Source organism: Monodelphis domestica, chromosome 1, assembly GCF_027887165.1.
Source record: "Monodelphis domestica isolate mMonDom1 chromosome 1, mMonDom1.pri, whole genome shotgun sequence".
Lineage (NCBI taxonomy): Eukaryota > Metazoa > Chordata > Mammalia > Didelphimorphia > Didelphidae > Monodelphis > Monodelphis domestica.
This window is the reverse complement of record NC_077227.1, coordinates 738,835,906-738,853,302: the sequence shown is the minus strand read 5'-3', so window position 1 is coordinate 738,853,302 and position 17,397 is coordinate 738,835,906. Positions and strand designations below refer to the sequence as shown.

At 40.0% G+C, this 17,397-nt stretch overlaps 1 protein-coding gene across 2 annotated transcripts; it reads right to left on the bottom strand.

Annotated features, from left to right (window-relative positions):
• Positions 1 to 10,770: 10,770 nt before the first annotated feature.
• LOC100022287 (probable N-acetyltransferase CML1) lies at positions 10,771 to 13,536 on the bottom strand. 2 transcript variants are annotated; one of them, XM_016430249.2, is made up of 4 exons: positions 13,328 to 13,536; positions 13,132 to 13,196; positions 12,798 to 12,918; positions 10,771 to 12,720 (listed from the first exon to the last, which is right to left on the bottom strand). In XM_016430249.2, exon 4 carries the CDS (start codon positions 12,688 to 12,690, stop codon positions 12,019 to 12,021), a length of 672 nt encoding a protein of 223 aa, XP_016285735.2. In that variant the 5' UTR covers positions 12,691 to 12,720; positions 12,798 to 12,918; positions 13,132 to 13,196; positions 13,328 to 13,536; the 3' UTR covers positions 10,771 to 12,018. The 2 variants fall into 2 exon arrangements, with proteins under 2 accessions (XP_016285735.2, XP_056670166.1); XM_056814188.1 differs by lacking the exon at positions 12,798 to 12,918 and having other exon boundaries at positions 13,328 to 13,532.
• Positions 13,537 to 17,397: the final 3,861 nt, after the last annotated feature.

Here is a 17,397-nt window from a genome sequence, read left to right as displayed (position 1 = left end):
GTTACATGATTTATGATTCCCCCCTGTAAAAATTAAATTATATTTCTACTACTAATAAAAATATTATATTTTATGAGGTTTTTAATTTATATTTATTTATATTTTTTATTTAATTTATTTAATTTATATTTATTTATATATTTTTTTTATTTAATTTATATTTATTTATATATATATATTTAATTTATATTTTATGAGGTTATTAAGGATTATTAGAAATCAAGGAATAAAGAAGATACAAAATAAAAAACCACATGCCCATGGCTGATTAGCCCATTCAAAATCCCTGCGCTTAGCTTAGTTTACCACTATATTTGCTAAATCATTGCAAAAAGCAAGCGAAGAGAGCATGGGAGGTGTTCCTGTCAGTTAAATACTAATTGTGATCTCGCCCAGGTGGAGACTCAGGTGAGATTATAGGGAATTCTGGGAAATACCAAGGACTTCTGGGGATTGAAGTAAAGGGTTCAAAAATCTCCATTTTTACACCCCCAACTTCTTCCCTCCCCGCCTCCCAGAGCTGGGTTATCCACGTATCATTGTTCAAAACCTATTTCCATGTTATTCATATTTGCAGTAGAGCTATTCTTTAACATCAAAACCACAATCATATCCCCATCAAACCATGTGATGGATCATATGTTTTTCTTCTGTGTTTCTGCTCCCACAGTTCTTTCTCTGGATGTGGATACATCCTTTCTCCTAAATTCCTCAGGCTTGTCTTGTGTCATCCAATTACTGCCAGTAGCAAAGTCAGTTACATTTGATCGTGCTACAATGTGTACAATGTTTTCCTGGTTCTGCTCCTTTCACTCTGCATCACTTTCTGGAGGTCTTTCCAGTTCATGTGGAGTTCCTCCAGTTCATTATTCCTTTCAGCACAATAGTATCCCATCACCAACAGATACAACAATTTGTTTAGCCATTCCCCAATCAATGGACATCCCCTCATTTTCCAATTTTTTGTTACTATAAAAAGCAAGGCCATAAATATTTTTGTACATATATTTTTCCTTATTATCTCTTTGGGATACAAACCCAGCAGTGGTATGGTTGGATCAAAGGACATGCATTCTTTTAAAGCCTTTTGGGTATAGTTCCAAATTGCCCTCCAGAATGGTTGGATCAATTCACAACTCCACCAGGAATGCATTAGTGTCTCAATGTTGCTACATCCCCTCCAACATTTATCACTTTCCTTTATTGTCATATTGGCCAGGCTGATCGGTGTAAGGTGGTACCTCAGAGTTGTTTTAATTGCATTTCTCTAATCAAGAGGGATTTAGAACACTTTTTCATGTGCTTATCAATAGTTTTGATTTCTTCATCTGAAAACTGTCTATTCATGTTGGGTGACAATGAATGGCTTTATTTTTTATAAATTTGACTTAGTTCCTTATATATTTAGGAAATGAAACCTTTGTCCGAGTTTTGTTATAAAAATGTTCTCCCAGTTTATTGCTTTTCTTCTAATTTTAGTTGCATTGAGTTTTTTTTGTACAAACCTTTTTAATTTGATATAATCATAGTCATTCATATTATATTTTGTAATGTTTTCTATCTTTTGTTTGATCTTACATTTCTTTCCTTTCCCATATGAAATCCCATAGTGATTTCACTCTTTAAGTTCTTTACCCATTTTGAATTTATCATGGGTGTGAGTTGTTGATCTAAACCTAATCTCTCCCATACTGTTTTCCAATTTTCCCAGCAGTTGTTATCAAATAGTCAGTTCTTGTCCCAAAAGCTGGGATCTTTGTATTTATCAAACACTATCTTGCTGAGGTCATTTACCCCAAGTCTATTCCACTGATCCTCCCTTCTATCTCTTAGCCGGTACCAAATTGTTTTGATGACCACAGCTTTAAAGTAAAGTTAAGATCTGGTACTGCTAGGCCACCTTCCTTCACATTTTTTTCATTATTTCCCTTGATATTCTTGATCTTTTGTTCTTCCAGATGAACTTCGTTATAGTTTTTTCTAATTCTATAAAAACATTTTTTGGTAGTTTGATAGGCATGGCACTGAATAAGTAGCTTAATTTGGATAGGATGGACATTTTTATTATATTAGCTTGTCTTACCCATAAGCAGTTAATGTTTTTCCAATTGTTTAGATCTAGTTTTAATTGTGTGAAAAGTGTTTTGTAGTTGTGCTCATATAATTCCTGTGTTCGTTTTGACAGATAGATTCCTAAATATTTTATATTGTCTAGAGTAATTTTAAATGGAGTTTCTCTTTCTAATTCTTGCTGCTGAGCTGTGTTGGAGATATGTAGAAATGCTGATGATTTATGTGGGTTTATTTTGTATCCTGCAACCTTGCTAAAGTTGTTGATTATTTCCACTAGCTTTTTAGTTGATTTTCTAGGATTCGTTAAGTATATGATCATTTGATTCTTTTTTATAGATAAGTATCCACCCTGCCTTTAACTAAAGAAAAAAAGTCGGGAGTCCAGTTAGATGCCCCACTGCCTGGAAGTAATTACATTACCTTGAGAACTGAACTTCCTGAACTTCAGAGGCTGGAAGCTGAGAAAATGAATGGATTCACATAGAAATATTACTAATAAATAAAACACATTAATTTTCCTCTCATATTTATTGGGAAAGATTCTAGTCTATCTTTATTGCATATGTTGGTGCTTGCTTTTGTTTTAAAATAGATGCTTTTTATATTATTAAGATGTTATCTCTGTCTATGTTTTGTAGAGTTTTATTATTGTCATTGTCATTTGTTAGTATAAGTGAGTGCTATACTTTGTCAAAGGCTTTTCCTGTAATTACTGGGAAAATCTTATGATTCTGGAGGATTTTGTTTTCAATATGAATAATTATATTGGTTGTTTTGCTAATGATGAACTATCTTTTCCGTCCTCGTCTAAATCATAATGAGAAATTTGGGGGATAAATTTCTGTAAGCTATTTGACATGTTTTAATATATAGCTTCTGAATTCATGTTCATTAATCATATTGATACATAGTTTTTCTTCTTTCTATATTTTAATATTAGCACTATCTATGCCCCATATAAGGAGTTTAGGAGAGTGATTTTATTCTCAAAAATTGAAAGTACTTTGTATAGTCTTCTTAAATTTTGATTACAGTTCTGTGAATTCAACAAGAAGTTGTGTGTGGTGTGGAGGTGGGGGTGGGGGTGGGTATTTGTTTTTTGTCTACTTTGAGACTTTCTTTACATCTTGATCAATCTCTGCTTCTGAAAGTGAATTATTTAAGCTCTCTCCATTTGGTGTTTTGTTCATTTGTATGCTCTGTATTTTTTAAAGTAATCCTTTCTTTTTGTCATCAGATTTATTGGCATATTACTACATATATTAGTAATAAACATTATGTATAGTGAGTTCTGATAATTCTTTTATTCTGGTTTTGTTTTGATTTTACCTTGTTTGTTTGTCCTTTTATTGATTTGATTTTCTGTTCTCTCTTATATCAGCTTGACTAGTTAGGTTTTTTTTTAAGAATTAGCTTTTTTATGACCTACTTGATTTCTACTTTATCTATTTTTCTTTTCCTCCTTTTGAGATATCCTGTTTTGTATTTATTTTGTATTGGTTTAGTAGGTTTCTAATTTTTAAAAATGTTTATTCAATTCTTTAATCCTCACTTTTATATTTTGTTCATGTAGGTTTTTAGATAAATATTTACCCCTACAATTGCTGCATTCCAGAAACTCTGATTTGTTGTTTTGTCAATTAACATTTTGCATAATTATTAAGTATTCCTAAATGTGGCCTATTCATTACTTGGAATTTAATTATTAAGCCTCCATTTAGGTCTATGTTGTTGGTTATGATCTCTGAACCACTTATTATTTTTTATTGATTTTTATGTCTGCAAAGACTGTGTTCATGATCTGTCTTTTTAAATTGAATTACATCTTTCTGTCTTTATATGGTCAAATTTTGTGCAGATTTCATGTAAACTGGAGAAATATTCAAAACGATGTCATCAGAAGATACCACAAACTCTTTTCAGTCTAATGTCCCAGAAATTTGTTCAATTTTACATTTTCTTTTTATTTTCATTTTCCCTTTGGTTGATCTGTCTTTAGATTTTTTTTCCCAACTCAGATAAAAGATAATTAAAGTCTCTTTCTATAATGGTATTATTGTCTATGCTTTCTGGCAACTTGATTAGCAATTCCTCTATGAATTTAGATACTGCCCCACTTAGATAATATCATTTCGATATTGGCATTGCTCCGTAGTCTAGGGTTCCTTTCAGCATAATTTAAGTTCCATGTTTATAGTGTTAGTTTCAAATCTTGCTTTGGCTGACAGCATACTTTCAAAGTCTGTTTGTTCCAGTCTCTCATTTTTGTTCTGTGAATATCTTTATAGACGTGTTTCTTGTAAGCGACAGCTTGTAGAGTTTGGGGTTTTTTATTCACTCTCTCATTCTGTCATTTCATGGAATTGTTTAATCCAATCACATTTAGTTATGAAAAGTGTACGCTTTCCTCTGTTTTTTGGCTCTAGTATTGTTTCATTTTTCTGAATTAGGATTTTTTTGGTTCCCTTTCCTCCTTTACAACAGTAATCCATGTGATTAGTTTTGCTTACTCTATTTTAAGACAACCCTATTTCCCCCGGTTCTCTCCCTTTCCTCCTCAACCTTTCATCCTTCAGCTGGTCATCTTATAATTTCACTTGTTATTTATCCCATTTTATTTCTACTTTCTATTTAGTTATCAGATTAAAGTCCTTTTCTATAATTGTTTCATGGTTTGTGCTTTCTGGCAACTTGGTTAATTCTTCCTCTATGGATTTAGATACAATTCCACTTAGATAATAATAATTTTGATATTGGCATTGCTTTGTTGTCTATGGTTCCTTTCAGCATAAGTTTCTTGTTTTTTAAACCCTTACCTTCTGTCTTAGAGTCAATACTGTGTATTGGCTCCAAGGCAGAAGGGCAGTGAGGGCTAGGGAATGGGGGGTCAGGGTGAGGGTGGTGAAGTGACTTGCCCAGGGTCACACAGCTGGGAAGTGTCTAAGGCCAGATTTGAACCTAGGACCTCACATCTCTAGGTTTGACTCTCAATCCCCTGAGCTACCCAGCTGCCCCCTCAGCATAAGTTTTCTATTGGATCTCATTCTTAGAAATAGCAATTCCTGAAGTAAGTAATGAGAATAGAACTATTTTCCCTTGGTAGTGTGACTATGAAAATATGGTTTCAAGACTGAATTGCCAAAACTGTAAAGATAATTTTAGTGTCTTGGTTTTAAATAAAAAATAAGTGGTCGCCAGGGAAAAATTCCCAAATATGAAATACCCAAGTCAGCTGGGTTTTATGGAGATTTTAATTAATACAAATGAAGGAATTAAGGGAAGGGAGAGAGACAGAGTAAGAGTAAATAGTAGGAAAAGGCTAGGGCCTAGGACAAATGGCCTAGACCTTTCTCTTTAAGAGAGAAAACTAAGTCAGTCTTTTATCCACTCACCACAAGATTTTGTCCCAAGCAAAACTCCAACTAAGTTCAGAGGCCCAGCTACTCCAACTAGTCCGAGATCCAACTAGCACTAGTCTGAACTCCCTCTAAGTTCAGAGAACCAGCTCCTTTTAAAGAGAAATTTCTCTTATGTCACCTCCCCTAAATTTTCACATCTACCAATCACAGTAGACGTTTTCCACAGGACTGACCATTCTTAATTCACATCTTCTTTTGTTAATCACCTTCTCTGAGTAGACTAAAACTTCACACCTCTTGCTAAGTTTGCCCTTTGTAAGTTGCTTGACCTTTTAGTGATTAATTTAACCTTTTTAGGCACTTAGCACCCTTTTGTATTAGATCTAAAAATAGGCCTAGCTTAAGGTTTTGGCCTCACTATAAGTATGAGTTAGGGACTTCTTCATGGTTCAGTAAGGAGTTTTACAACTTTATCTTCCCTTAAAGTATGCCTAAGTATGGGTGGAGTAATTTTAAAATTCCCAATACATTCCTGATCAAGTACCTCCATTGTTTAAATGGGGAATACCAAATGTTCCAAGGTAGAGTCTGAGCAGTTTTAAGATTCACAATCCCCCCTGATGATCATTGGGAGACTAGTCTCCCCATTGATCATTTAACATAATCATCTTGTAGTCCTAAATGCACTTCAAACTACAGATTCAATTTTCTAAGAGGAAAGTAGAGTAGTGAGGGAGAAATAGAAAAGAAATAAAGCAAAACCAATGTTTTGCTAGGCACATTGACAGAAAGCCAAATTAGGGGCAGTCCCTTTTGCCATAAATGTGTACATTTACAATAAATGTTCATTCAAACTTCAGTTCAATCAACCACACCCAAAGTTCATTCTTGATCTTCTTGATGCAGTATAGGTTTTCTGGCATCTTTCTGCAATAGTAGCAATTTCTCTGTGCCCCAACTCATTGGGCCCAATCCTAACTGCTACCTCCTGGTGATCTTTTTCTTTATCATTTTCCTTGTGATCTCCTCTCTAAATCCAGGCCCAGATGCAAGTTACATCCAGAAACTTTCCTGAGGAAAGATGTTGCCGAGGGAGACACCATACTCCTCTAGAGGAACTGTCTGGCTGTCTCCCATGTCTGCAATGCAGCCCATCCACACCTCTGCCTCCTGAAACCCCTGGCTTCAAGCCCCACTAAAGTTGCACCTTCTCCAGGAGCCTTTCCCAAGCCTCTCTTCATCCTAGGCCTTTCCCTTGGTTAGTTATTTCCCATTTGTCCTGAATATGGCTTGCATGGTGGAGATCAAAGCCTGGTCCTGAAGGAGGGCTTGGTGCAGGGTTGCTAAGAGAGAGAGAAGAGCATCCAAATCCTTCTGGCTTTCAGCTTCAAGATAAAAAGAAAATGGGCCCATCCCAATCTCTCTTCAAGTTTCTGAAGGGAGAAAAAGACTCTAGGAAGCTGCAGAAATGAGAACTGGCCAGTTTTTCTCATCAGCTTGCTACACTAGAGACTGGGAAAACTCCTCCCCTTGTGTGCTATGCTGAAATGCTAATATTTTGGGCTGAGAAACCTTGGAGGAAGGATTTTTTCCTAGATTCACTTTTTTGTGCTGATGAATACTAGAGAATTGGGGGGATTTCTCCCTTTGGTGAGCTCTGAGACATTCTTGATTGAGCTGAGATATCTTGCTTCCAATGAGAGAGACCCTTCGGACTGTATTGTCCCGTAGATATTATCCCACATATACTTTCTCTGATTTCTTTGTTGCTATTGACTTGGATAAATGGTTTCTTTGCCATTTGGTGTGTATTCATTATGAAACTGACATTTGAAGGAACATGGATATAAAGCTTGATGCCCTACTTTCCTCATTAATGAATAGTCCTCAGAAGCTTGTGGCCAGCTAGCTGGCACAGTGGATAGAGTGCCAAGCCTGAAGTTAACAAGACTCATCTTCATGGGTTCAAGTCTGGATTTAGATACTTATTAGCTGGTGACCCTGGGCAAGTCATTTAACCCTGTTTGCCTCAGTTTCCTCACCTGTAAAGTGAGATAGAGAAGGAAATGGCAAACTGCTCTAGTGTCTTTGCCAAGAAAACCCCTAAATGAATCATGAAGAGGCAGACTTAACTAAAAATGACTCAACAATAAAAATCAGGGATTTAGCTTGAATATTAAAGTTTCTTCTTGTAGACTAACAATACTTAAGAGAGCAGAGAGATGTCATTCTAGCCCAGAGAAAAACCCCTTTTCTCTAAGTAAAGCAAAGTTCACTTCCTAGCTGTGCGACCCTGGGCAAGTCACTTAACCCCCATTGCCTAGCCCTGGCCACTCTTCTGCCTTAGAACCACAGTATTGATTCTAAAACAGAAGATAAAGATTTAAAAAAAGAAAAGAAAGAAAAGTGGTCAACCTCTGGCTCCAACTTTCTCCTCCTGAAAGTGTCCCTTGGAAAGGGGAATGGGGAGAAGACTCTAGAGATGTCTGTTCTTATGTCCTTGTGAACTGCATTATATCTGAACATATATAACCTATGTAGGCAAAATAACAGAGTGCCTATGATACCCCTTGATATAGATGCTTGAACTTATAGTCCTTCCCATCTGATGGTGAGCTCCTTGAGGGCAGGGACTGTGTTTTGCCTCTTTGGAGCCTCAATATTTGGCATGGAGCCTGGGACATACCAAGTATTTTGTAAATGCATGTTGACTGACTGGTACCAATTTGTTTCCATTTGTTAATCCTTCTATTGGCTTCTGGTATTGAAAAAAATATTAGGTAGCATTTACATAGGGCTTTAACATTTGTGCATTTCTCAACATATTCTCCCAACTTTAGGGGTTAAGCTATTATGAGGCAGCTAGGAAGCACCACAATGGAGAGCACTAGTCTTGGAATCAGGAAGACTCCTCTTTGTGAGTTCAAATCTGGCCTCAGAAACTTACTAACTGGGACACACTAGGCAATTCACTTAACCTTGTTTGACTCAGTTTCCCATCTGTAAACTGAGCTGGAGAAGGAAAAGGCAAACCCTTCTAGGACTTCTGTCAAGAAGACCCTAAATTGGGTCACAAAGAGTTAGGCATAATTGACAAACGACTGAACAGCAACAAAGTGTTCTGGTCATTTTATAGTTGAGAATATTGTGGCAGACAGAGGTTAAGTGACTTACCTATGGTCACACATTTACTCAGTGTCTGATGTTGGATTTAAGCTCAGATTTCCTTTCTCCAAGTATATCCACTGAAACACTTATCTTACTCAAGTAATGGCAGTTTAGAACCAAAAAGGCTTAGAAGGCCAGACTGACTGAGATACAGTTTAGTAGATATACAAGAAAGCTTTTCAATTCTGGTTTAAAAAAATTCACAAGTATGAGGCGAGGAATGAGATGAATCCATTTGGGAAAAAAGGAGGTTGGAATGGAAGTTATTTATGAGTTAATAGTGTGATAAGTCAGTCAAAAAAACTACTTGGATTTCAGGCTGTACATAGTTCTAGGACATGGTATTTATTCTGGTTAGAGCACAACTGAAATCTTTTGTTCAGTTTGAGGTGCTCTATTTAAAAAAGAAATCTCACTAGGCTGGTGAAGGGCTCTGAGACCATGCCATATGAATATTGATAGAAGGAGCTGGGGATAGTTATACTAGAACTATTCCAACTTGCATCTATTGCCCTGCCTGGTTTCAATTTCTTGGAGCTAGATTCCCTCACTTGGGAATCCTCCTGATGTTTCCCCTACCTAGTTGTGATTCCTTTTGTATATTGTCTTCCTTTTTAGACTGTAAGCTCCTTGGAGGCAAGGATTGTCTTGATGATGATGATGATGATTAATTATATTCCCTAAGGGACCAACTAGTGGATTGAGAGCCAAGCTTAAAGACTGGAGGTCTTGGGTTCAAATCTGGCCTCACACACTTCCTAGCTATGTGACCCTTGGGCAAGTCACTTGACCCCCATTGCCTATCCACTCTTCTGCCTTGGAGCCAATACACAGTACTGATTCTAATATGGAATGTGTAAGGATAATTTTAGGGAGACTGGGGTTCAATTCCCCGACAGGGAGCCAAGAGGTGGCTCTGGCTGGTCACTTCCTGTGAGCAGGCTTGGGCATTTGGATCCTGGAGCTTGAGCCTGGAGGAGCTTCCTCAGACAGCTTCCTTGAGATGGTCACGTGGTGAGTGATAAGATTGACTCCCTTTTCCCTCGCGATCAGGGGAGGCCCCCTTGGCCAAGGCCTTAAACTCCTGCCTGGGTCAGACTGAGCCGGAGCAGTTTAAATTAACTCTTTTCCTCTCTCTCTTTCTTAATTTCTTACTCTATATTAATTAAAATCACCATAAATTTCCAGCTGACTTGAATATTTTATTTGTGATATTCCCTGGCTACCAATAAATAATTTAGATTTAGGTCACAACCCTAAAATTATCTTTACAAAGGTAAGAGTTAAAAAACAATTGAGGTCCCTGAGCTTCTGTTGCATTGAATTAGATGGATTAAAGAGACTGACAAGATTGTCATCACCATGGATGTGAAGGATGCTATTTTTATATAGTAGAGGAATCCAACTAAACTTACTTGGTCCCAGAAACAAGAATGAAAAGTAAGCAGAGGAAGCCACAGAGAAAGAGATTAGACAGTGAGTAATGAAATCTTCCTGACCATTAGAGCCATCCCAAAGTGGACAGCTAGGTGGCACAGTGGATAATGCACTGAGTTTGGATTCAAGAAGAGTCATCTTCATGAATTCAAATCTGGTCTCGGACACTAGCTGTGGGACCTTAGACAAGTCAGTTAACTCTATGGGTCTCAGTCTCTTCATCTGAAAATTAGCTGGAGAAGAAAGTTGCTGTCAACCTGAAAAAATACAGAACTCTCATAGTTATAACATCAGGTCTTTAATAGGAATAAATCTATTATAACTGAGAAAAAGCATATTTGCGCCTTTGTAATAGAGGGTTAAGTCTGGTTATAAAGAGAGAGAGGGAGAAAGAGTGGAGACCTCCATTTTCAAATTGTGCTTCAGGAGGAACAGCTGATGTTTAATTTGGCCAAAGGAAAGAAGAGGGAGAGTGAGTAGTTCCCTCCTTTAGCCTCCCCTCAGCTATGACTGCTCCACCCCAAACTGTCTCTTGACTTCTCTCTACTACTAAAAATCTTGAGAGAGAGAGAGAGAGAGGGAGAGAGAGAGAGAGAGAGAGAGAGAGAGAGAGAGAGAGAGAGAGAGAGAGAGAGAGAGAGAGAGAGAGAGAGAGAGAGAGAAAGAGAGAGAGAGAGAGACTTGACCCCCCCCCCCCCCAAGCTGGAATTGGTTTCCACTCACACAAGAATCATTTGGGCAAAGACAACAAACTTTATTCTGATCAATTTGGGAACAACACAGGGAAATGGCTGTGGGAAGGGTTTTTATGAGGAAAGAGGGAAAGGTGTCCCTATTCTAGCTACCCTTACCTCCCTCCTCAAGTTGGGGAACCCAGGCCTTGGCAGTCTTGGGCCCCTGAGTGATTCAGGCTTGGATGACCCTGGTCTTGGCCCCCCTGGGCACCATCCAGACCCAGGGCACCAGGAGCTATCAGGTGATCTAGTCAGCTTCTTGGTGTCCTCTCTAACTGGCCACTTCTGTTGGGAATCAGTGGGGGTAAGGGGGGAAGTTCTTCCTCCGGAGCACAGTCTTGACCAGACCTTTCCTTGGGCTGTCTCAGGATTTAGGGAGCTAACTGCCTCTCTCAGACAGAAACTCTTGCTCTTCCCAGATTCCAGAACATCTCTTAGAGCCCCGCCCCCACTGTGTCTGAGGCTCCAGCAATTTCCCAGACTGTAACTCCAGTTCTAGGGTTTGAAACCTCTAGTACACCTTAGCCCTTGGATTGTAACCTGGGAAGACACACAGATGCAGGCCCCAAACTTCCACTAGCCTACAGAAAAAAGGCTGCTTGAACAGTCTTGAAAAAAAGTGAAGAGACAGCAGACAGGTCTCAAGTTCACAGAAGATGAGGAAAGACTGGATAGCTGTAGGCTAGAGTGGCTGGGAGTAGGTCTCTGGTTCTTCATATTCGATTCTCCTTCTTCAAATTCAGTCCTCTGGTGAGGGGTATTTGGGGAACTAGCCAAGATCCATTCATTGTCAATTGAATAAATTCAGTCTTTGGAGTTCTTTGTTTTGTTTTAAAAGTGGGAGTATCTGCAAATAAAGTCACCATGGTAAACCACTCCAGTACCTTTGCCAAGAAAACCCCAAATGGGGTCACAGAGAGAAAGCCAAGCCTGAACGACAAAAGCAGCCTGGGCTGCCTTCCAAGGCAGCACATTTCCCCTCGCTGAGGGGGTATGAACAGTGGATGAATGGCCACTGCCCAGTAGATTGTGATTGTGATTCTTGTTTGGCTCCTGTTTATCCTTTCCAACTCTGAAATTCTGTGATTCTACCGCATTAAATCCTGGTTTGGGCAAGGCTTCTGCTACAAAGTGAGAGTTAATGGTGGCAGTCAACAGTCTTTAATGAGTGCTGGTTAGTACGCTGAATCCTATTGTAAATGAATGGATATGTAAAGGGCAAAAGACAAAAATGGTTCAGGGCACGTTTAGAGTGAAGAAGAGACAGCATACTTATAGACGAAAAAAGGGACAGCTGCCATCTTCCATTTCAGGGAATCAAAGGCTTCGTGTGATTTCCAGAAGCCCAGACGCTCGTACAGTCTTTGAGCTGGGTAATTGAGGGCATGGGTACTCAGCACCACATTATCATATCCTTGGTCCTGTGCAAACTCGATCAAAGTCTGGATCAGGCATTTGGCAATACCCTGGCCCCGATGATCTTGGTCCACTGACAGATGTAGCAACTCCACATTTTTCTGTCTTTCTGGAGCCTCTTCCACAGGGCGGGCACACACCATGCCCACCACCTGACCCTCTGACTCGGCTACCCAGAAACAAGACCCTCTGGCACTGAGATAGGATTTCCTGATGTCTCTCATGTCAGTGTGCAAGGCATGATCCACTATATCGGAAAAGGGACATGTAGCAACCCACCACAGGACAGCCAGGAGGGCCAAGAAGGCCAGGAGGGACAGGATACAAGAACCAGACCCAAGGAACATGGCACCTGGGCCCCCCAACAGAAGCAGGAAGCTTCTTGACTGCTTGAGCAGATGAAGGAAGCAAGAAGGAATGTCATTCAGTGTTCCCTTAGTGAATATGTCTATCACTGTCTCCCTGTCTTGGTCTTGATATTTCCGGATATGATAGGGAGCCATGGATTCTTCAATCTCCTTCTCCTCTGGTCCCTATAGAAGAGAGAACATCGGTACTCTCCTTCTCCAATCCAACTCAGTCATTACATCTCCCCCCACGCAGAACTCACTTTCTGTTCTTAGAAAGAAATCATTGTCAGAAGATGGGGGTGTTGGGAGACACACGAGGGAAATCATTCTCATTCTGCTCTATTGTAGTCCTAGAGCTGCTTGTTCCCATCTGGAGTTGGTCTGCAAGACACCAAATAGGCTGAGGATGGAAGAAGTAAGGACTAAAAACATCCAGGAGTATCTTTCTGAGCCATCCAGAATAGACAGATTCTCTGGATGAGATTTAGATATCTTCTCTCCATCCAGAGCCTTTTATGGCCCCAGATTATGGAAGTGACCTAGCATGAAAAGGGAGCTGGCTGTGGAGTCAGAAGTTTGGGGTTCTAAACATACCTTTGTCACTTCCTCTTTGAATGACTATGGGTAAGTCACTTAACTTGTCCTCGCTGGTCTCTGATCTGTAAAATAGAAGTGGGGGAGGGTAAAGGCATCGTAGGTCCCTTTCAGTTCTAAGTCTATTGTCCTATGAAAAAGAACTCAGAGGTAGGTGAAACTTCTTCCCTGCAAGCTTCCTCTCCTGTCTCCTTACCTGTTATTTTTGCAGATTCAGACACTCCTGTCCTTTGCAGCTGCTGCCTTTGCAATTTGTATTTTCTTCTTGGCTGCTCCTATAAATGTTTGCCTGAGTGCCTCCACACCCATGTGGAATGCCAAAAGGTCAATGTCCTTTCTCTTAGTGGACTGGTCTGAGAGCAGAACACTCACTTTTTTACCCCTTCCCCTACCAACTCCTCCCAGCACCCAAACTCATCCACTTATACATCCAGGGCTCAGATATTGAGTGGGGCATCTGCTCAACCCAGCATCGGGCTCCTCCCATCTCAGGGAAAGGAAGGCTAGTCCTAGATTTGGGGAAGACACCAACCCACATCTCCAAAACCTCTGGATCCTCTTTTTCTTTGTGTTCTCTCCCTCCCCACTGACTGTTACTTGGACTGCCCCAGAGGTATAATTGAATCCTAGCATGAATATCTTGTAAATCCTTCCTCTGATCTGTGTCTGGTCTTGTAGAGACAGTACTGTCAGCAGTCAGCAACCAGGAATATACTCAGACTTTCCTTAGGATTGGACACTGAGAAAGACCCCACCAGAAGTCATTGAATCTCAGGGCCAGAGGAGGCTTCAGAAGGAATGGGCTTTCCCATTACCAGAAGTCTTCAAGTCTAGGCTGGATGGGTGCCCTGTAGAGAGAATTCCTATTCCACTCTGCTTTGGACTGGGGGATCCATAAGGGTTCTTGCCCCTCAATAGTTCTGTGATACCATGATTTCTTTTAGACCTTTAACAAACCAGAAGGACACCCACATTAACCTACTGATAACAGAAAGGAATGAAAGACTTTTCTTAAGAGCCAAATATATACAAAGCACTGTGCTAATCATTGGGAATAGAAATTCAAAAGGGAGACAGACTATCCCTGCCCTTAAGGATCTTCCTTCCCTAAGGAAGTAGCAGCCAGGAAGGAGAGTTTGGATAAGAGGAATAAAATTTATTTAGCTATTTTCCATTAGGTAGATACCTCTTTAATTTCTGGTATGAGGAAAGAAATTTTATGGTTGGACTAAATATATGAGAATTTTAAGGTAATTCTGTGGACACCAATTTTAAAATTAATACAGCTCAAGTCAAAATGACTTTTAGTAGCTTTTATTTACAAAGAGGTAGAGAGTGTGAAAGTAGAGAAATGAAAGAGAGGGTAGAGTAAGAAGTCTAGCTTAGCACCCTGAATGTTACTCTGATCCCTGGATCAACCCACATAGGGCTTGTTAACCCCTCAACCAGAGGACTTGTAAGCAAGGGTTTAACCCATGTGGCCTCCTCCAAGAAGGAGAGGTTTCTCTGGAACTAATCTCTCCAGAAGCCAGGAAAGGAAGATCAGCTTTTCACTCACCAGGTCAAAGTCCAAAGGGAGGAGATCCAGGAGCAGTCTTAACAGAAGTAGTCCAAGAACCAATCCCAGGTCCAAGTGAAGCTGAAACCCAAAGTCACAAGGAGAAGTCCCAAAGGAGAAGATCTTCCAATGTAGGCCATGCCAATATAATAAAAATGACAACAGTGTCAAAGTTAATTTATTATTTTCTTGCTATACAAATGATATTGACAAAGGAAACTTCATAGAATTTGATAAAATGACAAAATTCGTTTGGAAAAAAACAAAAGATCTATAATATCAAGGGATATTAAGGAAAAAAAACATAAGAATGAAAGGGGCATTGACCTTCCAGACCTGAAACTATATTATAAAGCAGCAGTTAACAAAATCATCTTATATTCACTTAAAAATGGAGAGGAATGATCAATATATTGATCCACCATAATTTTAAAGGGCACATGCTAAAATATGTTCTCCAACTCCATGAAGAGAACAAATGGCCTTCGAGCATAGACTGAGGTATTTTGTTTGGGGACCATGCCTAATATGGAAATGTTTTGCAGGACTTCATATGTGTAATGGGTATTGTATTTTTGCCTTCTCAGTGAGTGAGGGGATGGAGGGAAAGAGAGAATTTAGAACCAAAAATACAATTCATTTCTATTTTTATAAAGAGAATTAGAGCAATGGAATATAATAGACAAGGTAGAATAGAAAAAAATGGAACTCAAAAACTCACTATATTATCAAACAGAAAGCCAATTACCTAATAAAGAATTTCCTATTTGATAAAAACTGCTGGAAAAACTGGAATTCAGTCTGGCAGAAATTAGACATAGACTGTCACCTTTCACTGTACTCCACAATCCATACTAAATGGAAATGATTCCTTAATGTTAAAGATTTCACTATAGGAAATTTGAAAATAAGCAAATTATATACTTCTCACATCTATGGCTATTCTTTTTTTAAAAAACCCTTACCCTCTGCCTTGGAATCAATACTGGGTATTGGATCCAAGGCAGAAGAGTAGTAAGGGCTAAACAATGGGGGTTAAGTGATCTGCCCAGGGTCACACAGCTAGGAAGTATCTGAGGCCAAATTTGAACCCAGGACCTCCAATTTCTGGGCCTAACTCTCAATCCACTCAGCCATCCAGCTGCCCCTAGGAAATGTATTCTTAATGACTAAGAGATATTCTTTCCCCACATACACTTTCACTGAACAAATCATGTTTCCCATTTCATAACCACCAGCTCAGATGGACTGCTCAGGTCATAGGGCCAGAGGGTTCATTTTTTAAAATCTGAAGTAATAGCAAGGGTGCTGATTTGTGTTCTGATAGTATTCTTTTCCTAATAATAATAATGCTGGTAATCCTACACCTATCAATAATGATGAAAGGAGTATAAACAAAGCTAGAAGGAAGCTTAGACAGTATATAGAAGAAACTGGAGACCTAGGGAGATTAAGTGATTTGTCTAAGATCACACAGCTAGTATGTGTCAAAGCAAGGTTCAAAACCAGAACCTCCAGGTTCCAAAACCTGTACTTCTTACTTTGTACCACATAAAACTTCCAAGATCTGTGATTTCATATATGTGGGTCATTCTTCCATCTATACCCTGGACAGCTCCCTTTTCACTTAGATTGGGAACCCTTATACTGGAGAAATGCTTTTACTTTTTAAAAATGTTTATAATTTAATTCAAACTAGGTCTCAAGTCCATTTACATATTGCCATTCATGAAGAATGATAATTCAGTGATCTATCCCTGAATGAGGAGGCATGGAATATTGAGTTGCAAAAGTCTAATTATATATGCATCATTTGTAATGCTGTGTATTTGATTTTATGTATCTAAAAACATTATTCTAAGAAGAGATCCATAGGCTTCACCCGACTGCCAAAAGGGTCCTGCACCCAAATGTGATTAAGATTCTCTGATAGGGACTTCCGGTTAAGATGGCGGCTTAGAGAAAGCTGAAGTTCAGATCTCCGGAAAACCCTTCCCGACCGATCTCAAACTAGAAGCTCCTAAGGCGCCGAAATTCAAAACGATCAACAGCCCAGACCCTGGGAACCCTCCTCCTGGACCTGGACCCGGTTCAAAAGGTACGGCTCCCCTTAAAAGCCAGAACCCGAGATCCCTCGGACCTCAGGGGTAGGAGCGCAGAGTCCAAGGCTCCCGGAAGCGGCAGCCACGCCGGGCTCAGAGAGCAGGGTCTGAGGAACAACAACCCTCAGGGTCTTCTACCCAAGTCCCAGTCCGGGTGAAAGTTACTGCCTGGGGCTTCCGCTGCAGAGAGCCGGTCGGTCCGGGTGAAAGTTACTGCCTGGGGCCTCCGCTGCAAAGAGCTGGTCGGTCCGGGTGAAAGTTACTGCCTGGGGCCTCCGCTGCAGAGAGCTGGTCAAAACAACAGCAACCCTCAGGGCGGGCAAGACAGCCTCACGGGCTGGATCCTGCTATCCAAGTCTCAGTGAAAGTCTGTGCTCTCGGAGCTTGGGGAAGCGGCAGCCCATCCCCCCGCAGGCCGACGAAACAGCCTCACGGCCAGGGATTCTGAAGGCAACTCCCGGAAATCGAGCCAGGGGGAGAGTGTGGCCTCGTGGTCCGACCCTTCCATTCCAGTTCCAGTGAGGCATATTCAGTTTAACCCAGGGAACGCTCATAGAACCAACATCTGCCCAGGACTAAAGCCTCTGATCACCAGACAAAGACAAG

Coding starts and splice junctions, on each gene's coding strand:
- LOC100022287 (XM_016430249.2), bottom strand. CDS start 12,690: ATGGCTCCCTATCATATCCGGAAATATCAAGACCAAGACAGGGAGACA.